This window comes from Pinus tabuliformis, chromosome 8, assembly GCF_031772625.1.
Source record: "Pinus tabuliformis cultivar Carrire ecotype Pingquan chromosome 8, CPIR1, whole genome shotgun sequence".
Classification (NCBI taxonomy): domain Eukaryota; kingdom Viridiplantae; phylum Streptophyta; class Pinopsida; order Pinales; family Pinaceae; genus Pinus; species Pinus tabuliformis.
This window is the reverse complement of record NC_142294.1, coordinates 755,788,874-755,806,882: the sequence shown is the minus strand read 5'-3', so window position 1 is coordinate 755,806,882 and position 18,009 is coordinate 755,788,874. Positions and strand designations below refer to the sequence as shown.

The window sequence follows — 18,009 nt, the reverse complement described above, 5'->3', positions numbered from 1 at the left end:
ATCTGACGGCTAAGATCTGCTAGATCTAACGGCCTAGATTGGCTCATATCCGACGGTCCAGATCACTCGAGATCCGACGACCCAGACTTTCCAGATCCAACGGCCAAGATATGTCAGATCCGATGGCCAAGATTTCCCAAGATCCGACGAGCCAAATCACTCTAGATCTGACGGTCCAAATCTATTAATATCCGACGGCTTAGATCTACCTTATCTAACGGCCTAGATTGGCTGATATCCAACAGCCGAAATTTGTGCAATCCGACGGCCCAGATCTATCGGGATCTGACGGCCAAGATTACCAGAGATCCGATGGTTCAGATCTATGCAGATCAGACGGACCATATTTGTTAGATCCTACGGCCGAAATATGTCGGATCCGATGGTCTAGATTGCCCAAGATCCGACGGATGAGATCTGGCGATATCCAACGGTAAAGATATTCCAAATCTGATGACCCAGATTTGCCAAGATCCGAAGGACAAATTTCCGCGATCTGACGGCCCGATACAGGCAAATCTGGTCCACACCAGCAGCATCGTGCACTAATCCCTGCCACTATTTCCAGCGTTATGATTCCTGCAAGCCATCCCCTTTTCATCAAACTGTAACGCAGAGCTACAGGCAATCGACGCCTGCTCCAACAATGGCGATCGAGATATTACTGAAGTACTTATATACAACTGATGAGAGTGGCCGCCACCTGTGACGAATTGGGTAATAGAGAGCCACTCGCGCTCGTGTCCTCTGTTGGAACCATTTTGGGTAGAATGCTATTTCCTCTGTTAAAATCGCGCTCGTGTCCTCTGTTGGAACCATTTTGGGTAGAATGCTATTTCCTCTGTTAAAATTGATGAAATTGGTGTCAGCTTGAAGATTTTTTAACCCTAATTCAAGGTCAATCGGCGGAGCTACAGCAAAAGAATTTCTGCAATGCGATTCTTTCAGAAAGCGTTTTATATTTGATGGCCAATTCTGTTTTAGGGTTAGAATGTAGGCTCAGAGTATATTGTCGAATTAGGGTTGCCGGCATGTGTTTGCAGGAACCTGTGGAATTCATCAAATTTTTGGAAATTTTGGGAACTTGAACGTTCGGTGTTATGGCAGGAAACTAGACAATGAAATCCTAAATTTTATTATTAATGTTTCAAGGAAATTGAGTAGCTTTTCAATCTGAATTAGACCCTTATGGCTTGTTATGAAATGCTGATATCACGGGAACTGGAAAAAGGGAATTCAATTATTATGGAAACTCAACCAACTACAGTCCCTGCAGCGTGAAATGTAGGGACAAATAAAGCCAAAGCCAAGCCAGAAATGCAGGGGGACTAATAAATCCAAAGCCAAAGCCAAGCCAGAAATGCAGGGGGACTAATAAAGCCAAAGCCAAAGCCAAGCCAGAAATGCAGGGACTAATAAAGCCAGGGCCAAGCCAAAGCCGAGCCAGAAATGCAGGGGACTAATAAAGCCAAAGCCAAAGCCAAGCCAGTCTGAAGTTTGTACAAAGATTTAATATTCATCTTATTGTAGCCTATAATGCAGGGACTAATAATGCCAAGTCATTTTGAAATTTTTTATTGGAAAATTTAATATAAATATCATTGTTAGTGAATCTGTCATGTTTTATGTTTAGGTATTTTAGGAAAATTTTAAAATTAATATTATTGTGGGTCATATTTTATAAATTATTTTTGTTGTAAACTTTTTTCATTAAGATATTGATTATGAAATGTAAGAGTTTGAGGCGATTAAGTGAAAATAATTATTGTTATGATATTATTTTGAATATTTAGTTTTGATAGGATTTTATGTAACCTTGGTAGTAGTATTTTTTTAGGTATATTGTTTTTTTATTGAGATTGTTTTGATATGAAATTTTATTATAATTTAGTTGATAAATTAGAAGTAGGAATAACTATTATTAGTTGTTATTGGTTGATTCATCACAATCTCTCAAGGAAAACCATCTTATTTAGAATTACTTTCGTTAGAATTACTTTATTGGTGATTAGATCTCTCTAAGTCTTGGCTCATTAATTTATTTGCTTAGGTTGGATGAAGATGAGCTTTATGTAAAGTAAAAATAATTTTAACACATAGTCTAACTTCAACTAAAATTTAACCTAATTGAAAAAAAAATCACTTTAAAAATAATATTTTTATATTATAAAAATATTTTTTTATAATTTTAATGTTAAAAGAGTAATTTTTTTGTCTTTAATGTTATATTTTGTGATTTATATATATATATAAAAGGTGAATATGTTGTTAATAATATGAGATTGAATGTTAAAGCTCATGTTTGTCTATCTCGAAATTACTTTAAGCTCAATACTCAATTATCATCTTCAACTTCATATAAAAGTTCATGTTTGTCTACCTCAAAATTACCTCAAGCTTAATAACCAACTGTTTAGCTAGAATGTAGGAACTATTTCATTGTTGACTTTTGGGGTGTATTTTTTTTTCTTTAAATAAACTATTTCATGCTTGTATACCTCAAGCATGAACATGAGTAACAATGATAGTCTCTTAATAATATGATAATATGAGAGATTGAGTGTATGTTAATAATGTGAGAGGACCTTGGGTATAAGAGTGCATCGCATGTTATGAGCCAGCTGACTTGTGTGTGGTTTGTCTTAAATGTAGTTTAACTTTGTGTTCCTAGTGGTTTGCTTTAATGTAGTTTTTGTGTTCCATATTGCAGTGACATCTCCTATTTTTCTTTAAAGTTAGTCCTCAATTTATTTAAGGGAAAACTTTCATATGTAGATGAAGAAAGCTTTTTGTTTATCAATGTGTATTAAGTCAAAGCTTCAATTAACAACAATAAAATATGCTACATTAGATATTCTTAAAACAAGGTTTGGAATTCTGTCAAGCTAAAGAAAACACAAATATCTAGTGTTACTATATGTTAGAATGGTCTTTTGAAGATGAAACAAGTCAAAATAAAAAGCCCATAATATCCATTTAACAACTAACCAACCCCAAAAATAACCCCCTATCCCTTAACCCCACAACACTAGATATAAAGTGTAAAAATGGGCTGCCCTAATACCATATAGTCGTACCCTTCATAATACTATATACTTGTACCCTTCACTATAACTATTTGTCTATGGACTAAATTCCAAATCAACATATAACAGAGAAAGATGCCACCACACTCATCTAATTCAGTCTATATTGTAGTGAGACTAGATGACTTGGTACGATTTATTTGAGAAGAGAATGTTTTTCTTCAAAACACTTAACCTCTTTGTTGGTAATGAGATTTCCTGGTCCAATAATTGGGCCTCTCCTCAAAACGTTTCTCAATTACAATTTATAATTGAATTTGAATTTGATTTTTGAATTTTATAGCTATTAATTAATATAATATTATAACTTCTATTAACTAAATATGAATAATACGGATAACTTGTTACAAGTCATTTTTTTTTTATCTCTGTATGTTTGAAATATTTGAATCTTCATATATGAATAATAGGGATAACTTGTTACAAGTCATTTTTATCCCTGTATGTTTGAAATATATGAATAATAGGGATAACTTGTTACAAGTCATTTTTATCCCTGTACGTTTGAAATATTTGAATCTTCATACAAGTTGTAGCTGATCCAGGACTTCAAAGTTAAGTCCTTCAATCAAACCCACATAATTGCTCACCCACATATCAGAGCAATAATGCCTGTAGAAAAAGTAATATGCAAAGCCACCATAAAAATTACACTCCAAACTCACTAATTTATGATTCAGATGTAGCTGATCAAAGACTTTAAGGGTAAAATTTCTCAATCAAACCCATCTAATTTCTCACCCACATATCAGAGCAATAATACTCGTGAAAAAATAATATGCAAAGCCACCATAAAAATTATATTCCAAACTTTTATTAGATTCCAAACTCACTAATTTTATTACATTCCAAACTCACTAATTTCACTAATTTATCATTCATCGGATCAGATACAAACTTCCTTACTTCAGAGGCACATACAAACACTTGAATCATGACCATAATATCAATAGAAGTTCTGCCAACAGGGTTATTAAATGCCTCTTTTTGGAAAGTTTACAGAAAACATAGTTTCAATTCATATGAATTACAACATCCCAAACATAATCTTATATGGAATGGGCTTGACGGCTAAGAGCTCCCTTCAGTAGATTTTCAACCCGAGTCACTAATAGCAAGAATGCGGAAAGCAAGGGGTGCAGATCTTACAAGATGACACGGCTAAAACTAAACAAGCCCACGTAATGACTTCTGAAAAATAGAAAGAAAGAGGACCTTTTGGAAGGCCTGTCGTTCTTTCAAGGAACGATTTCTTCCAGTGAAAAAACTGTCCCATCAGTTGGATCATGTGTATATTCAAAAGGTCGTGGTGGTTGAGGTTCTCCATCCTCAACAGACACTGCAGGTGTTTGGGATATTGACGAATTCCCAGATGACGCTAAAAACAAACGCTTCTGGTTCTGATGACTTGGTGTCCCTCAGTAAAACAAAACAAACCCTGAAGGCATTAATTTAATGGGCACATATCTACTTTTTTCAAAAAATTTAATATACTCTTCCTGCACTGGAAGAACTCGAGCAGGATTGGAGAGAATTCCACAAGATGGCACGGCTTCAGCTTTCTTTTCAGATGCATTACCCCCTGCAAAAGTGAAATTAACCTGAATAAGAATAAAGGCAGATGCATTACCCCCTGCAATAGTGAAATTAACCTGAATAAGAATAAAGGCAGAGTAGGTTATGTAAATGGACAAATCTAAACGAAACCCAAGATCATAAAGTTAAGCAACGAAACGCATTAAACAACGGTGTTAAATTGACCCTAATTTTCTCATTAGAGTCATGACCATAAGATACACTCCATTCCTAGATTTCAACTACAATATTCCCTACAGAACCTTTGTGCCCATTTTCACTGGAGAAAAATTTATTACATATACTAAGGTGGCAATAAGACACAAATATCATAAAATGGGAAATAACCAAATAAGTGGTGGCAAGACCAAAATAGCTATGATATGATATCTGACAAATAACCCTTTAACTATAATAACAGAGGAGCTCTACAAAAGCCAGGACGAGATGTTGACTCAAGAACGACCTTTTAATTAAAATACCTCCATTTACTTGGATTAAACTTTTCCGGATCCATCACACAAATTTTTGGAATCCGGAAAATGTTTAAGCTATATAATTCACATCACAGAAGCCTAAACTCTGTTTAAGCTAAACAAATTCACATCACAGAAATCTAAACTCTGAAATACTCAAAGTATTGAAAAATTTTGGAATCTGGAAAATGTTTAAGCTATATAATTCACATCACAGAAGTCTAAATAGCTTAATTCACATCACAGAAGTCTAAACTCTGTTTAAGCTAAATAATTCACATCACAGAAATCTAAACTCTGAAATACTCAAAAGTATGGAAAATTTTTGGAATCTGGAAAATGTTTAAGCTAAATAATTCACATCACAGAAGTCTAAAACTCTGTTTAAGCTAAATAATTCACATCACAGAAATCTAAACTCTGAAATACTCAAAGTATGGAATAAATAATTCACATCACAGAAATCTAAACTCTGAAATACTCAAAGTATGGAATAAAGTTATAGTGGCAATTACCTGCATTGCTTCCCCTCCTTATCACTAGATTTTGGGCCTTTCATGGGTCTTGCTTCACCAGAAATGTTTCCCTCATCCGTATCAGTTTTTTGTATGTTTCTTTCTTTGCTACTTTAGCCTTTGCTGATGTATACAAAACAACAATTAGCAATTTTACTGCAGAAGTTGTTGGAGGTGTTGTAGGACAAGGATACTCAAATAATGAGGGGTTGACATCTGGTGTTGTGGGATGAGGATACTCAAATAATGAGGACTTGGCAGGTCGAAGAAACTCAAATTTTGGGACCTTCAGTTCATAGATGAGCCCAATCAAAGCAATGGGTGCAAAACAGAGGCTCTGAAAAATATTCAAGTAGATGCCATACCAAAAACACTGAGCATGACAACTTAATTGAGACATTCCGACCACCTGCGTCTAAAATACTAAAATTGCACCCATCTTGCTCATGGTGTCTTCATGCTTGTCAAGAATGATCTTTTCAAGTTGACACCTGAAGTAAGAAATAAAAAAAAATGTGAGAATGATAAAAGATCTATTAAGGCAAAACCTGGAGTTTGAATGCAATATAATAGCATCATCAGTCTCTTAGGATATAATTTCACCTTTACACGAGGTTCACGTGCCTCATTTGTTTGCACAAGAACCATAACCATGGCTATAAGGGCACCTTGACGAACAAAATCTACCACATTTGATGTTAATGGTTCCACCAGCCAAATGGCCTCACTTATTGCTGTGCCTGCACAAGAGATACCCACTGCTAAGTCTTCTCCATATCTGACATGTGGATTATATTACTCTGAAATAAAGAAAGTATTGGTGTGATCTGTTAAATTTTCAGAGTTTGATTTAGCACCAACATAACGGACCAAGACACAATACACTGACCCCCTTGATATTATTCTTAAAATATTGAGCCAAATGCTCCATCAAGATGTAGCACAAAAGTTATAACAATTCAAGTCTAAAATTGATCAAATAACAAAAACATAGTACACTGTAGGATAGCATAAAAACCTGCTGAGGTTCGGAGGATAAAATAAATCCAAGTGCTAGCACCGCAATTCTTCTCAGATCATCACTAACAACGGAAACAACAAAGTGCAACAGAGGACGAATGACTTTGTTATTGGATGTGCCCCTGTATGTGAGGGCCAGAGCATACATCCAACCATAGCATAGAATTGGATCCTGATCACGAGTCATTTTCTCTGTAAGTGTATCAGCCTATTTTTCTCTTCCATGGACAGTTGATGCTATTTCAAGTGCCAGACCTCTATACACAATTGTTTACAAATAGACATATTAAAATCTAGTGGAAAGTGTAAACTTGAATAGAATTAGTCGAGGAAAAATAAATCTTCAAATGATATTTTCATATCACATGACATACTTTTCTAAGTTCAAACGTATGTAACCAACAATACCTGATAATCTTTTCATGGTGAGTATCATGTGCATATGCTGGTTATAATCTTTTCATGGTGAGTATCATGTGCATATGCAAGCATGTCACTGGCCTTTTCACTTGCAGTTCCAACCATAAGCAAGCCCATACTTGTGCCTAAAGCCTCTCCAACAACTGCACTATCTAAGTAAAGAACGTCTTGACATCCTCATAAATCTCTTCATCAGCAGTTGCCAAAGCAGCCAAATCCAGTGCCAAACATGCACCATGTTGAATTATCTTTTGTAATCACCACAAATTTGTTGTAAGTGCTTTGAAAACAAATATCTGATTTGAACAACACATTTTTCATTAAAAGTTCTATACATCAAATGATACCAGTGGCTGAAAGTTAGGTGGACACTCACTTCAACACTTGTACTGTGCAAGCTTTCACGAAGAAACTCTTTAATGCCTTCCCCATGGTTTGCATGGATAAGCCCTAAAACATACAAAGCTCCACCTTCCGAATATGGGCTTCCACCACCAGATGAACCATTCTGAGGAAGATAAGGAGCCATCAAAGATCTACCTTGTTGCAGGTGGCAATTACCTGCATTGTTTTCCCCTCCTTATCACTAGATTTTGGGCCTTTCATGGGTCCTGCTAACCAGAAATGTTTCCCTCATCCATAGTAGTTTTCTGATATGTTTCCTTCTTTGCTTTCACTTTAGCCCTTGCTGATGTAGACAAAACAACAGTTGGCAATTTTACTGCAGAAGTTGTTTTTGGAGGTGTTGTAGGATGTGGATACTCAAATAATGAGGTTTTGGCATGTGAAAGAAACTCTAATTTTGTGGCCTTCAGTTTATAATTGAGCCCAATCAAAGCAGTAGGTGCAAAACGGAGGCTCAGAAAAAATATACAAGTGGATACCAATACCAAAATTGACTAAATACTTCCATACCAACAACAATGACATTGTCATGCTTAGTCCTCGATGAAAACTTAATTGAGACATTCTGCCCACCTGCATCTAAAATACCAGAAGCTAAAATTGCACCCATCTTGCTCATGGTGTCTTCATGCTTGTCAAGAATGATCTTCTCAAGTTGACACCTGAAGTACGAAATAAAAACGATGTCAGGGTGATAAAAAGATCTATTGCAGAAAAACCTGGAGTTTGAATGCAATATAATAGCACCATCAGTCTCTATAGGATATAATTCTACCTTTAAATGCCAACATTTGGAAGTTATTCTTTCAATTGGAAACTTTGCATTAAAAATTAACAATAGAAGTGCAACTATAATGGCACCAATGAACATTTGTTTGCTAAATAAAAGCTTACAACTTTGTATAATAGCATACCTGAAGCTACCTACCATGAGGTTCACATGCCTCATTTGTTTGCACAAGAACCCTATCCATGGCTATAAGGGAACCTTGACGAACAAAATCTACCATATTTGATGTTAATGGTTCCAACAGCAAAATGGCCTCACTTAATGCTCTGCCTGTACAAGAGACCTACTGCCAAGGCTGCTCCATATCTGACATGTGGATGATATGATTCGGACAGTAAAGAAACTATTAGTGGGTCCGTTAAATTTAAAGAGTTTGATTTATCACCAACATAAAGGACCAACACAACATACACTGACCCCCTTGATATTATTCGTTAAATATTAAGCCAAATGCTCCATCAAGATGTAGCACAAAAGTTATAATAAATCAAGTCCAAAATTGATTTAATAATAAAAACATGGTACACTGTAAGATAGCACATAAACCTGATTAGGTTCAGAGTATGAAACAAATCCAAGTGCTAGCACCGCAGTTCTTCTCACATCATCACTAACATCGGAAACAACGAAGTGCAACAGCCGACGAATGGATTTGTTATTGGATGTGCCCTTGTATATGAGGGCCAGAGCATAAATCCCACCATAGCATAGAATTGGATCCTAATCACGAGGCATTTGCTCTATAACTGTATCAGCCTCTTCTTCTCTTCCATAGAGAATTAATGATATTTCAAGGGCCAGATCTCTACACAATTGTTTACAAATAGACATATTAAAATCTGGTGGGAAGTTTCAACTTGAGTACAATTAGTCAAGGAAAAATAAACCTTCGAATGATATTTTCACATGAAATTTTGCTCTATAACTGTATCAGCCTCTTCTTCTCTTCCATAGAGAGTTAATGATATTTCAAGGGCCAGATCTCTACACAATTGTTTACAAATAGACATATTAAAATCTGGTGGGAAGTTTCAACTTGAGTACAATTAGTCAAGGAAAAATAAATCTTCGAATGATATTTTCACATGAAATACTTTTTAAAGTTCAAACGTAAGTAACCAACAATACCTGATAGTCTTTTCATGTTGAGTATCATGTGCATATGCAAGCATCTCACTGGCCTTTCCACTTGCATTTCCAACTAAAAGCAAGCCCATACTTATGGCAACAGCCTCTCCAGCAACTGCACTATCAAAGTAAAGAACGTTCAGCAGTTCCCAAAGCAGCCAAACCCAGTCCCAAACATGCATCATGTTGAATTATCTTTTGCAATCACCACAAATTTGTTATAAGTGCTTTGAAAACAAACAATTGATTTGAGCAACACATTTTTCATTAAAGGTTCTATACATGAATTGATACCAGTGGCTGAAAGTTAGGTGGACACTCACTTCAACACTTGTATTATGCAAACTTTCATGAAGAAACACTTTAATGCCTTCCCCATGGTTTGCATGGATAAGCCCTAAACCATACAAAGCTATACATTTCGAATATGGGCTTCCACCCCCAGATGAACCATTTGACGAAGATAAGGAGCCATCAAAGATCGACCTTGTTGAAGGTGACCCCTGTGAATGACACCTAAACCAACGGTAACACTGAACTTTGCCCAATTTGTGGCTCTGCTAAGCCATTCCTGGTAAGAGAATGTGCTAAACGTTAGAATTCTAGCTTATTAAAATAATATCCCAAAAAATGTAAAAAGTAGGCGAGCGAAACAGCTTGAAAAACAAAGGCATATGACCAGATTTTCTCTCAGGAATGTGTCTGGGATTACAAAATACTCATAGTGTTTTGTAAAACTATATTAAAAGCGGAATTGTGATTTGGTCGTGCTTCTTGAATACCAGATTTGTAGAGAATAATAATATATATTAATATCAATCAATTCAATCCACTTCGACTCTTCCCCTTTATAAGCACTATATTCTTTGCTCCCTTAGGCTTATTAATTCTTGAATGCATTATGGTATGTCCAAACTTGGTCATTGTGTACAACATCGCTGACTAACTGCCAAATCAATTATATTCTTTGCTCCCTTAGGCTTATTAATTCTTGAATGCATTCTGGTATGTCCAAACTTGGTCATTGTGTACAACATCGCTGACTAACTGCCAAATCAATTGCATTATATGAGATTGACACGTTTTGACTGGAATGGAGCACAAAACATCATCAAAGCAAAGACAATGTTTTAGTATGCCAAATACATTGGTTTATCACAATATTGAGATCTTTTGAGTAGGTGCTATTTTCCATTGAGTTTCACATAGCGTTGATGTTTACCAACTTAATTCTTATGATTAAGTTGAACTTCCTTCCTTCGACTTCTTCCTCTTCTTCTTGTCTTCCTTGCTCCTCTTCTTCCTTGGCTATCGCAAATCGAACTTGAGTGAATTGGTGTATCAAGTGAGTCAAAGTCCCTCTTATTTATAGCCTTCTTGAGGGGTTGAATAGCCCTCTTTAGGCCGACTTCATCATGACTAGGCCGACTTGGTCTTGGAGGATAAATTAGCTTTCTTGACTCAAAAATTATTATTTTCTTTTGTTGCAATGAGTCCAAATGTGACTATAATACATGACAAAACTTCTTCTTTGACCTAGAAAGTCCTAGAAGCATGAAGAACATGCTTTGACCTAGAATTGAGCATGAAGCCCATGCTTTGACAAATAAAAAATATTTTTCTCTTTTTATATACAAAATATACGATGTCATGGTTACAAAGATCATTGTGAAGACCGAAACTAGTTACATTCTCCAACAACTTAATTTGGAAGGACCGAGAGTAATCATCTGAGATCTGCCAAATAGTTTGTACTATTATGAGGACAACACTTCTATAAAGGAAGTCTAGATCATTTGAAGACTGTTACTTGCCCATTTATTAAGAGTTGGTTGATGGTGCAAGTTCTCTTGTAAAATGCTATAGAGGACAATGGAATGTCATTCCCTCCCTTGAAGACACTTACTTTCATGAAGTATTCCTTGGCAATTTGTATCTATAAGTCGACCTACCATTAATCTTGATACATTTACTTATATTGATATCAAGATGGAACATCCTTGATTGTTTGATGACATGATGGAATTGATCACATATACTGAGGCATTGGGACTCTATGAATTTGGACATTTGGATATGGAAAGAAAATTTGCATATGACAAAATCTGTTGGACTTACAAAAGGTGTAAATGAAAATTGTAAATCTAGGGTTTGTAAACTGTAGAAGACTTAAAGTCTTGGATGTGAAAGCCCTAGGGTCTGTGGATAAAATCCTAGAGTTGGAACTAGATCGATGATTACCTTGAATGGAGAAACCCTAGCTCCCATAAGGAAAGGAAAGGAAAACAACGTGCTAATGATCAATGTTGCGAACATCGGCATAGAGATAAAATCGGCAAGGGTATGGAAAACCAAAAAATTGTAAAAATGGGGAAAATATCGGCAAAAAATCGACAAACATCAGCAAAACTAAGATACCATAAAAATATCTTTAAACGTCGGCAAACATCGGCTAGGCCAAAAAATCGTGATTTTGCGATAAAATCAGGATGTCCGCAACATTGCTAATGATGAAGATAAGGATGTTTGCAATAAGGCAAGGAGCAAGAGGGAGTCAACGAATTCCCTACAATCTTCAAAAGATAAGTACTTTATATCTCTCTTCTTTGTTTATTATTTATTATTGTTTTACTATTTGTTAGCCTCTTGTCTTTGTTTCCTTTTGTTGGGTTATAATCGTTCTTCTATGGCCTCCTAGTGAGGATTGCAGGTACACCGTGAAGACTGCCAAGGCTCTGGTAACAAATGTAAAGTTTTTAGAAGAACAAAGCAAGATTTGTGGCAAGAGGATTCTCTCTGGAGTGATTCATGTTCAAGAGGGAGAAATTGTATTGACATCTATAATCATACCTGATGACTAGAAGAGCTGCTAGTACAAAAGGAGAAAGCAGGCCAACAAGTTTGAAGGATGTCATTGTGTCGAGATTTATGGAAAGTTAGTGATGAGTTGAAAGTGGATTTATAAGATCAAGCATTTGGTAGATGGTAGCATAAATCGAGGATTCTCCTAGGAAGAGGAAGAGGACTATGAAGAGACATTTTCTCCAGTTGTCAAGAAGAAGTGTACAAGGAAAAACCTTTGGACTTTGAGGTACATGTTTGCAAACTGGAGAAAGCTTTGTACGAACCTCGAGCTTGGTATGGATATTTGAGAAAGCTTGGTTGATCTTGTTTCTAATGAGAGTGGATGGACTCACTTGTCAGAGGGAGCGACAGTTGTATGAAGATTTTCTTCCATGATAGAGGGAGCAGTCATGACAAAGGAAGTTGATCTCTAGGATCAAGATGAAGGATCTTGGTTGGATATATTACTTCTTGGGACTAGAAGTGTGGCAGAAGCCAGATGAGATCTTCCTGGCTCAAAAGGAATTGTATTATTATGATCCTTCAAAGATTTAGGATGATGGACAACATGTCCATGGTCATTCCCATGGTATCCAATCTGATGAAGCTGAGTGGCAAAGGGAGTAGTCTGGATTGTCTCAGCAAAATTTGTTTCAGCATTAAAGGGAGCACCCAGTCAAGGTGATCGGAAAACAACTGTGGTGATGGATTGAAGCTGGTCAGTTTATGGTTGAGCCAAGGCATGTGGCACAACATGCATTGAAGTATGGGCATGGTACAATTGGATATGGATTGAGATATATCTCATATAGTTACAAGGATTCACAAATTTAGCTTGGGGTTTGCTATAATGAGCAGGAAGTTGTTAGCACTACTGAAGCAGAGTATATTGTAGTTTGTTGGGCAAGTTGTGAAGCAATGTGGCTTTAGAAGCTACTCGCAGGACTATGCGGGAGACAAATGTGATGATAGGTTAAAGCACATGATACAAAAGGAATAGCGAGGCTCCTATGTATTATGTAATTGAGCTTGTTGTTGACATTCTCAAAGCCTCTGTCCTTGGATGGCGTTTGCATACTTTTGGGACAAGATTGGAGCGATTGAGAATGCTTCCCTTGGTTGAAGGGAGTGTTGATGTTGTAGCATCAAGGGGCATAATCTCCTTTAGGTCAAGGGTATTGACCTGGAAGCCATGGTTTATGGTTGGGAAGATTGGCCTAGTTAGCATAGAGGCATGGATTACTCCCTCGGTCAAGGGTTATCTGACCATATTTCCATGGGGTTTGGCTAGTGGGTTGAGCTTGTGCCTTATTGCATCGGGTGATTTTTTTTATCATTCAATTGCATGTGACAACATGTGGGAATGGTAAATGGGCCCCAGTTGTCACCATGGGTCAAGTGGGTTCTTGACAAGACTCTAAGTGATGACTTGGTAGATTGGTGACTTCACTATGGGTCAAGTGGGTTCCTAACAAGACTCCAAGTGTCGACTTGGTAGATTGGTGACCTAAGGACTAGTGGGTAGCTAATTCCTTTATTTGATGTTGATGCGGGGATGCTTTCCACATGGTTTTAGTATAGAACATGAGGTGGATGGATTCATCAACATAGTTGAGCTCGTTCAACCTTTTCTTGGTATAAATATTTTTCAACAAGAAAACATTTGAAGAAGTCATTATGAATACCTCCCTAAGAGGGAGTGTTGAATTTTTGTAGCTATGGTTAGTCCTCATATGAAGGAAAATGATAAATATAATTTGAATCTCAAGTCCCCGTTTCAATATAGGGAAAATCAATTTTTGAAATTTAAATTATTTGTCTCCTCTAAGTCAAGTCAGCCCCAAATGTATAAGTCGACCCAACCCAAGAGACACACCACTTAGGGGCATCTTTGATCACTATAAATTCACACTCGTCCTCCTCCATTTGAGAGGAATTCAGATCACCATATAAGGTAGAATAAGAACGAATCTAAGGCATCAAGAAGGACGATTTTTGAGGTAGTAGACCAAAATTTCTGAGGAAAGTGCAGGAGGCTGAAATTTCAAGAAGCCAAATTTGTCTCTATTTGACCAAGTTTGACCTGGGTTTGGTTACTGGTCAGTTTGACTTTGCTTTTGATTGGGAAATTAGATTGTATCTCTTGTTGAATTGGACAATTTCTCTAAGAAAAGGTTGTTGGGTTTTTCCCTGGTTAGGGTTTTCCCAGGATAAATTTTGTCTCTTGTTTGGCTCTCTTTAGGATCCTACTAGTTTTATTGTTTATTGTTAAAGAATTTGTGTAATTTCTTAATAATGAATGTCACATAAGTTAAACTAATGAAGAAATCATTGAAAGTAATTATCAATCTAGAAAATTTTGAAAAATCAACATATTGTAGAGTTATAGAGTTGTAATTTGTGACTACAAAAAACAGATCTATATCATTGAGCATGAGAACACAAATAAAACATATAATATATTAAATAGAAAGCAAATTGAGTCACAAATTAGCCATATGTAATTTTAACTAAAGTGCACTACACATATGTAAGGTGAATTACCTTCATTTATGAACAATAACGTCCATCTCCTCCATCTCATCTCTTTCAATTTCTCTACATGTTGCCTTCCTTTCCTCTCCCACACCCAACAATTCAAACCAAGACAAAACTAAAAAAAAAAGAGGAAAAAAAAAGCAAAACAAAGGAAAATAAATACGACACACGACAAACAACATAAAGCATGGCCATGCTCAAACTCAACAAAACAAAAATATGTAGACAACAACAAACAAAAAATTGCAAACGCCCACTCCACAAATCATCTTTCTTGCAATGTTCTCTCCTTCCTCCTGCTTTCCTTCGCTGCAAACAAAAGAAATTGGAGAGGATTAGGTTGAAATACACATATATAGTGATAGTAAGCATAAACATATTTGAAAACCAATAAAGACCTCCCATGGACTTTGTTTTTATAAAGACATATTGTCCACTTTCTATTCCACTTATCAATGCTAAATGCAATAAGCCATTTGCAACAGATACATAATAAAACATTAGAATTGTTATGGAAATTAAAGCTTAGAGTTAGACGCAATAATTATTCATAATAGAAAACATACCTTTGCATTGCATCTATATTGCTTACGGTATCTTTTTAACTCAACTTTCTTAGACTTTATATCTACAGTCACTCAGTTATAAAATCATGAAAATGATGGAAGAAACTAAATAACAAATAAACAAAGCAATGAATTAACCATACACATACCTGCCCGCCCTTGCCTAGTGCCAACTCTTATGGAATCATCATATGCTGAGCAACAATATAACATGAAATTAAAGGATAACAATATTTTGTAGGAGAAATGCATTACTCACCCATCTCATCTTCCATATTTGTAGTGTCTAGGGTATCTTCAACATTTGACTTTCCTATATTGTAGAGTTGTATTTGGTGACTACACAAAACAAATATAGAGTTGATTATGAGAACACAAATAAAACATATAATAAATTAAACAACATGCAAATTGAGTGACAAATAAGCCATAGGTATTTTTAAGTAAAGTGCACTAGTAAGATGAATCACCTTCATTTATGAACAATAACTCCCATCTCATCTCTTTCATTTTCTCTCCATGTTGCCTTCATTCCCTCTCCCACATCCACTAGGACCAAACTACAAAAAATGAGGAAAAAATGAAAAACAAAAGAAAACAAGTAAGACACGCGACAAACAACGCAACAAGGTCATGCTCAAACTGAACAAAACAAAAATATGTAAACAACAACAAACAAAAATTTGCAAACGTTCGCTCCATGCATCATTGTTCCTGCATTGTACTCTCCTTCATTAAAAGGAGAAAAGATATTAGGGTTAATTAGTTTGAGATACACATAAATAGTGATAGTAATGATAAACATATTTCAAAACCAGTAAGTACCTCCCATGGAGTTTATTTTATAAAAAAAAAGACAATCTACTTTGTATTCCATCAATAACAAGTTATCTACAACACATACATAATAAAGCATCAAAATCATTATAAAAGTTAAACTTTAGAATCAAACACAATAATTATTCATAATAACAAACATACCTCTGTGTTACAACTACATTCTCTAAAGTATCTTCTCCACTCAATCTTCCTAGACACTACATCTACAGTCACTCAATGCACAAAGTAAAATTTTATATGAAATCATGAATAAATAATGGAAAAAACTAAATAAAAAATAAACAAAGCGATGAATTAACCATACACATGTTCGATCTTTCTCATGGAATCATCATATATTGATAAACATTATAACAGGGAATTAAATGACAACATTATTTTGTAGGGCAAAAACATTGCTCACCCATCACCTGTTCCATGTTTGTAGTGTCTAGGGTATCTTCACCATTTGGCATTCCTATATTGTAGAGCTGCAATTGGTGACCACAGAAAGAATATCTATATATTTGAGCATGAGAACACAAATAAAACATAAATAAATTAAATAGCGATCAAATTCAATAGAAAATTAGCCATAACTGATTTTAAGTAAAGTGCATTGCATGTAAGTCAAGTGAATTACCTTCATTTATGAACAAGAACCTCCACCTCATCTCTTTCAATTTATTTACATGCTACCATCCTTTTCTCTCCCACACCCAACAATCCAAACCAAGACCCAAAAAAAAATGAAAAAAAAAACCAAAACAAAGGAAAACAAGTACAACACACAATAAACAACATAAAGCATGGCCATGCTCAAACTCAAACAAACAAAAAACTGTAGATAACAGCAAACAAAAAATTGCGAACACCCTCTCTACAAATCATCTTTCTTGCAATGGAACAACCCATTTGCAACAAAAGAAAACAAGTAAGACACACGACAAACAACCCAACAAGGTGATGCTCAAACTGAACAAAACAAAAATATGTAAACAACAACAAACAAAAATTTGCAAACATTCGCTCCATGCATCATTGTTCCTGCATTGTGCTCTCCTTCGTTAAAAGGAGAAAAGATATTAGGGTTAGTTAGTTTGAAATACACATAAATAGTGATAGTAATGATAAACATATTTCAAAACCAGTAAGTACCTCCCATGGAGTTTATTTTATAAAAAAAAGACAATCTACTTTGTATTCCCCATCAATAACAAGTTATCTACAACACATACATAATAAAGCATCAAAATCAGTATAAAAGTTAAAGTTTATAATCAAACACAATAATTATTCATAATAACAAACATACCTCTGTGTTACTTCTACATTCTCTAAAGTATCTTCTCCACTCAATCTTCCTAGACACTACATCTACAGTCACTCAATGCACAAAGTAAAATTTTATATGAAATCATGAATAAATAATGGAAAAAACTAAATAAAAAATAAACAGAGCGATGAATTGACCATACACATGTTCGCCCTTTCTCATGGAATCATCATATATTGATAAACATTATAACAGGGAATTAAATGACAACATTATTTTGTAGGGCAAAAACATTGCTCACCCATCACCTGTTCCATGTTTGTAGTGTCTAGGGTATCTTCACCATTTGGCATTCCTATATTGTAGAGTTGCAATTGGTGACTACAGAAAGAATATCTATATATTTGAGCATGAGAACACAAATAAAACATAAATAAATTAAATAGCGATCAAATTCAATAGAAAATTAGCCATAACTGATTTTAAGTAAAGTGCATTGCATGTAAGTCAAGTGAATTACCTTCATTTATGAACAAGAACCTCCATCTCAT

At 35.4% G+C, this 18,009-nt stretch overlaps 1 protein-coding gene and 1 pseudogene across 2 annotated transcripts; both read right to left on the bottom strand.

Moving 5' to 3' along the window:
• Positions 1–5,879: 5,879 nt before the first annotated feature.
• On the bottom strand, positions 5,880–6,927 carry LOC149237791 (26S proteasome non-ATPase regulatory subunit 1 homolog B-like). The gene is made up of 3 exons (XM_089372798.1): positions 6,671–6,927; positions 6,256–6,392; positions 5,880–6,143 (listed from the first exon to the last, which is right to left on the bottom strand). Exons 1-2 carry the CDS (start codon positions 6,857–6,859, stop codon positions 6,381–6,383), a joined length of 201 nt encoding a protein of 66 aa, XP_089228924.1. The 5' UTR covers positions 6,860–6,927; the 3' UTR covers positions 5,880–6,143; positions 6,256–6,380.
• A 564-nt stretch (positions 6,928–7,491) lies between these two features.
• LOC149237790 (26S proteasome non-ATPase regulatory subunit 1 homolog A-like) lies at positions 7,492–16,831 on the bottom strand (annotated as a pseudogene). Its single transcript, XR_016245926.1, has 7 exons — positions 16,826–16,831; positions 16,614–16,673; positions 9,739–9,986; positions 9,416–9,610; positions 8,832–9,092; positions 8,412–8,641; positions 7,492–8,159 (listed from the first exon to the last, which is right to left on the bottom strand). The product of XR_016245926.1 is annotated as a 26S proteasome non-ATPase regulatory subunit 1 homolog A-like (transcript).
• Between the last annotated feature and the right edge of the window lie 1,178 nt (positions 16,832–18,009).

Coding starts and splice junctions, on each gene's coding strand:
- LOC149237791 (XM_089372798.1), bottom strand. CDS start 6,859: ATGACTCGTGATCAGGATCCAATTCTATGCTATGGTTGGATGTATGCT.